General features: G+C 44.4%; 1 protein-coding gene across 1 annotated transcript; it reads right to left on the bottom strand.

Annotated features, from left to right (window-relative positions):
• Positions 1 to 486: 486 nt before the first annotated feature.
• On the bottom strand, positions 487 to 2,112 carry LOC131284678 (uncharacterized). Its single transcript, XM_058313542.1, has 2 exons — positions 1,619 to 2,112; positions 487 to 631 (listed from the first exon to the last, which is right to left on the bottom strand). Exons 1-2 carry the CDS (start codon positions 2,110 to 2,112, stop codon positions 487 to 489), a joined length of 639 nt encoding a protein of 212 aa, XP_058169525.1.
• Positions 2,113 to 5,083: the final 2,971 nt, after the last annotated feature.

The following is a 5,083-nucleotide window of genomic DNA, read 5'->3' as shown; positions in this document are numbered from 1 at the left end:
GAACCCGAGAACCCTACAAATGCGGTAAATCATTGTGTGGACTTTTATAATTCTAGAATAATTTATGATAGTTTCATTTATGAAATCTTCTTGTGTCGCAGTCCTTGTTTTGCATCTTCTTCGCGGGCGTCCGCGTGTCCCTCGCGGGATCTGGCACAACGAATGGGAAAGCACAGCGCACAGGAGCTGAGTTCAAAAGTCGTTGAGGTCGAGCCTTTTTGTACGTCGCTCTAAAGTGGCTGCCACTTGCAGCAAGCTTGGCGATACCTTCCGCATTTAACCCGCGTTGCAATGTAACGTTCGGGCATAAAACAGCAACATTGTGCTTTGAGCGCCAAGTCAATGTCGGGTGCCGAGCTTTCATGGTGGAAGTGATGGAAACAATTTATTGTACAGTTTGTAGCCAGCGTCCTTAAGTGGCGCATCCATTAAGGCTGGGTAAGTGCGAGACGAGAGCATATTTTGATTCCTACTCATTTTGTTAGTTTACGACAGGGCCAGCGTCGATATGCTGTCGAAAAATCCATGTCCTGCGGGACAGTTGGGGTAGCGTTGCAGACAATTGCGGCGCTGCAAACCGTGTACTTGGGCCAGTTGATATTCCGCGTCTAGACCGTCCGTTGGAAAGGGTCTGAAAGTATAGAATAAAATATTTGTTACTCATGAGGTAGTTGCTTATATTGCAATTTCAAAAAATCAATTAAAAAAAATTTAGTCAAAACGTGAACAGATTAATCATGATTATGATCCACAAATGTTCATGTTCATCAAACTAATACATATTGATGGAATATTTTATAACACAAACAAACTTAGTCGTAAAAAACAACAAACTTTGTACATTTCTAGGAAGAAGAACGAAGAACAAGAGCGTGTCTTTACAGGAAAATCATTTTAAATGATTTCAATAGAATTCATATGTAAAAAAGAAAATGATAAAGCCATCATGTTTTGCTCGATTAAGTACTTCAAAATGAGTAGGATAAATTGGAACATATTAAAACATATGTAAGTACATAACTAAATATATCCCTTGGTTACAAAACATCCTTCTTCAAACACGGAAAAAGAGGATTATGAAACGAAATCAGTTTACTCGAAGAAACATAGTGTGGATGTTCTTTTTTACAATAAATTATATAAAGTTTGGTAACAAGTTTTTTTTCAACATGTTTAATTCTACCTCTGCATGTTCCCTACTTTATGCCCCACTTTAGTTGATGATGTTAGCCATAAAAGCATCTTTCACTTTGGTAAATAAAATTGGTAAAAGGATCGTGTCAAGCCAAGCGGTGACAGTATTGACATGATCGCTTTCCCACCGCACGACGTGGCCGCCCGGGACGTGTCGGAATATGTGGCCTTCCACACGTCTGCACCAAATCAATTTGTCTTCCGTTGAAAATTGAAACGCTTTCGCGAACCGATGGTGCTATTTTTGCGCAACCGTTTGCCGCTACCGAGCGCACCGTCAACAATCGTTTCTTATTTCGTCAATCATTCACCATCATTGTCCGCACGTGAAGGCACTTTCCTCTCCCGCATCCAACCCCTACTGGCGTGGAGCTGGCGACCGGTAGGCGGAAAGCTTCGTCACCCCGCGCGGCTTGGTACTTACGTGAAAATCACATCGATTATTTCGCCAATCAATCCGTTGTGTTTGAGCGGCGTTTCGGCGACTTCACAGACGGCCCGCAGCAGGCAGGCATGCCCATCATGGCCCCACTGGCTCCAGCCCCGCTCGAGCAGCTCGTACAGCTGCTTTCGGCTGCGATCGCCCGAGGCGGGTACCTTCAGCCCGTCGGCAGCGTCGGCCGCCAAGGCCCGGTTTTTAAACACCGACTCCGGATGCGGAAAGATGATGGTGGCCGGGATGCGATAGTTGGCTTGTAAGTTGTACGTGTTCACGATGATGCGCGGCAGCGGGTGCAGGAACCGGATGGGCACGACGATGCCGAGCACCATCTTGGCCACCCCGCCGTTGACGGGGAAGTTGAGCCACCGTTTGGCACGGTCCAGGTGCGCGCCGGCATCGGCCTCGAGCCCGGCACGTGCCGCACCGACCATGCACATGAAGGCGACGCAAACGAGAACCTTGGACGATGGTTGCATTTTTTGGGACGAGCCCTTGCGACGGGAACGACTTGCCGGAAACTGCACCGAACGGCACCGACCGCGCTCGATGTAAGACGCTCGACGCGAGCAATACGGCACACTTTGCGCCAATTAGTTGTGTCAATAGAGAGTCAGTCAGTCAGACAACCGGGCCATCCAATCGAGGGCCCCGAAATTCTTGGAGCATTGCGAACGAAACGCCACCGAAAAAGCCTGATGCCGAGGGCCCGATAAATGTGCCACCAACGGCATTACCCATTAGCCGAACGACGCAATGTAAATACCGTTTTTGTGCGGCGTAAGTGGAGCGAAATTGGGTAAATAAATAACTCGTCAAGTCAAGTGAGCACCCGCCTTGGCCACGGAGGGGGTTAGGGGAAAATGCTGCGAGAGTGGCGGGGAGTGTTATTTCGGTTTGGTTCCGCACTGCTCCGAAAAATGTCTCCGACAATCGGCAATCGAGCAACGAACTCGAGACCTAACGATCCCATTCCCAAGGACATCCCGGGTGAATGTTAATGATGGCGCTGGCAGTTTAATTGAATTTATTCTGAGCAAACCGACGGCGTTCGATTGATCTTTACGGTTTTAATTCACGACGGCATTGCGGCTCGATACGAACTGGCACCGGCGGTACGCTAACGAACTTCCCCAGCAGTAATGTGGGAAAGCGTTTCATTTGTGATTCGAAGGAGGTTTTCGATGATGTTTACCTTCACAATGCCCAAGGATGATTTGTGCGAAACGTTTTAGAATGTTCGAAACCGGTACCGAATGGGAGTTGCTATACGTAAAGTCTATTTTTAGAACGAGAAAATGATAATTAATATATAATGACTCCTGAAACGATCGAGCAATGATTTCCAAAGCTGTTTAATTCCATTAAAATTTATTTACTCAGATCAATTTATTTGAACCATAGCAATATCAACAAAAATTATAAAAATAGAATAAGCGTGCCGAATGCTGTTTTGTAAATTGTGTTTTTCTAATAGTTTGCCACATTTTCATATTCTTATTCTTCTCTTTAAAAGACATTTCTTTTTTACTTATTCGATTTAATATGAAAATGTTAAAGATTTTTTTTCGTTTAGCTTAATCAAATTTTCACTAGGTTTGACCTTCACATTCAGGTTTTTTTCGATGGGAGCGAAACCACTGATAATCACTCCGCCACCAACACCGAGTTTCGATTGATACTTTTTTGGCAAAAAGATCGTTTCCGTGAGTCTGCTCGGTTGTTGTTCAACCAAACACACCCATCATTTCCTCGGCGTTCGTCCTTTCTTCCATTTATCCGTGCAGCGAACGATAACCTCTTTTGGGAGTTTGATGGCACTTTTCTTTAACTTTTCTTCCCTCGAACCACCACGAAGAGCGATGATTGATAGTATCTATTCTACCGTATCTTGTTTCACTTGCCGGGGAAAGCCATTTTCTCGCGGATGTGCTGGTCAGGGTATAAATTGGGATGGATCGTCAGGGTCCAAAATTGTGAGTTCGAGCTTTTGTCCTTTCAATAACACACTCTACCTCTTTACGATTTTCACACTTTTTTCTCGCCCGCCTCGGCAGACTCGGAGGCAGTGCTTTGGAGCATAAATCAAGCATAAAGTATCTATTAAACGTGGCCGTCATATATCACGGCATCAAACTTTCCCGGTGCTGGTGTAAACAAGCAAGTGTACCCACCTACGCCAAACCGTCCTCGGACTCACTAGATATGGGCTTAACGAAGAAAGAATGCCTCCACCGGGTGGAATGCTGTTGCGTAGAGCCGGCTCGGAGTACACGGGGGGAAGCACGTGGGGAAATATCGCAAAATTGCTCCATCGCCATCGCCGACGGAAGTGAGTCATTTTATGTGCTATGGAGCAGGACGAACCAACGTCGGGTTACGGGACGGCGGCTTTTCCAGACGAGCGGAGAGAATGTAGTAATATTCACGCCCGCTAAACTGTGAACATTCCCTGCCTGTAGTACGGCATATTTGAGGAAAAATAACAAACAACAATAAGCAGCACCGGAAGTGGTAGCGAATGGCAACATAAAATGCTTGTTTCCCCAACCCCACTACACCCACTCAGTGCCCTCCTCGAGGACAACTTTCGCCGCAACGCGCCCTCGTCTGCAGCTTGAGCAGTAATGCAATTGACGGTCGAACAAGTTCCACGGCGTCAAACCGAAGCGGTAGAAACTATTTCGTAGGCTGGCGTCGTTTTCTGCAGTGGTTGGATGCGTAGGGGTGCCTTGGAATTTGACAGAATATGACAAAAACATATCTTCTTACTTAAGGGCTGTTGCAGCGACGGGGGCTGGGACATTGCGGAGACTAAACGGCAAGATACGATACGATATCGTTTAACCATTGTGCACTATTTAGTAATCCACTCGTCGCGGGTATGTTAAACATGCGGCGTCTGACAAGTAGTGTACTTTAACAGATCGTAGGAAATATAAATTCGACGTTAGTGCAGATGTCACGAAACTTTTCACAACTGATACATTTACTATGTAGTATAAATATGCCCACAGTCCAATGTAGCTGCTAATTTATAGTAGCAACTCAAAATTTTTGCCATTTTTGAGATAATTGAACAACAAAAATTTTAAAAATATTATGTATGCATTAGACACATTCAATAAGATAACCAGTTATCAGATTCGGAATACGGATTAGTTGAACACAAATAACTGTGATGTTCAGAATATCACAACAATAGTAAAGTAATGTTGTACATTTTTATTCTACCCTATTATGCCAAATAAACTTAGTTTATTTTCTTAATTCCCTCATCATAGTTTATAATTTATTTCGTATTCATTTCTACGATTCAACGAACTGTTATCGGTTCATATTAGACATACATATATTCGTTGAATTAAGGTACAAATAAGATTTTATTATTTCGGCAGGTATTTTCTGTTTGTGTTTTGGTTTTGCGAATTTTTCATTTTGTTGTTTGTT

This window comes from Anopheles ziemanni, chromosome 3 (genome assembly GCF_943734765.1).
Source record: "Anopheles ziemanni chromosome 3, idAnoZiCoDA_A2_x.2, whole genome shotgun sequence".
Classification (NCBI taxonomy): domain Eukaryota; kingdom Metazoa; phylum Arthropoda; class Insecta; order Diptera; family Culicidae; genus Anopheles; species Anopheles ziemanni.
Note: the sequence above shows the minus strand (reverse complement) of the source record. Positions and strands in the feature narration are given on the sequence as shown.

Bases quoted from the DNA above. Each gene is read 5' to 3' on its own strand.
- LOC131284678 (XM_058313542.1), bottom strand. From the start codon at position 2,112: ATGCAACCATCGTCCAAGGTTCTCGTTTGCGTCGCCTTCATGTGCATG. The intron at 632-1,618 runs GTAAGTACCAAG...CTATACTTTCAG, and splicing joins ATAATCGATGTGATTTTCAC to ACCCTTTCCAACGGACGGTC.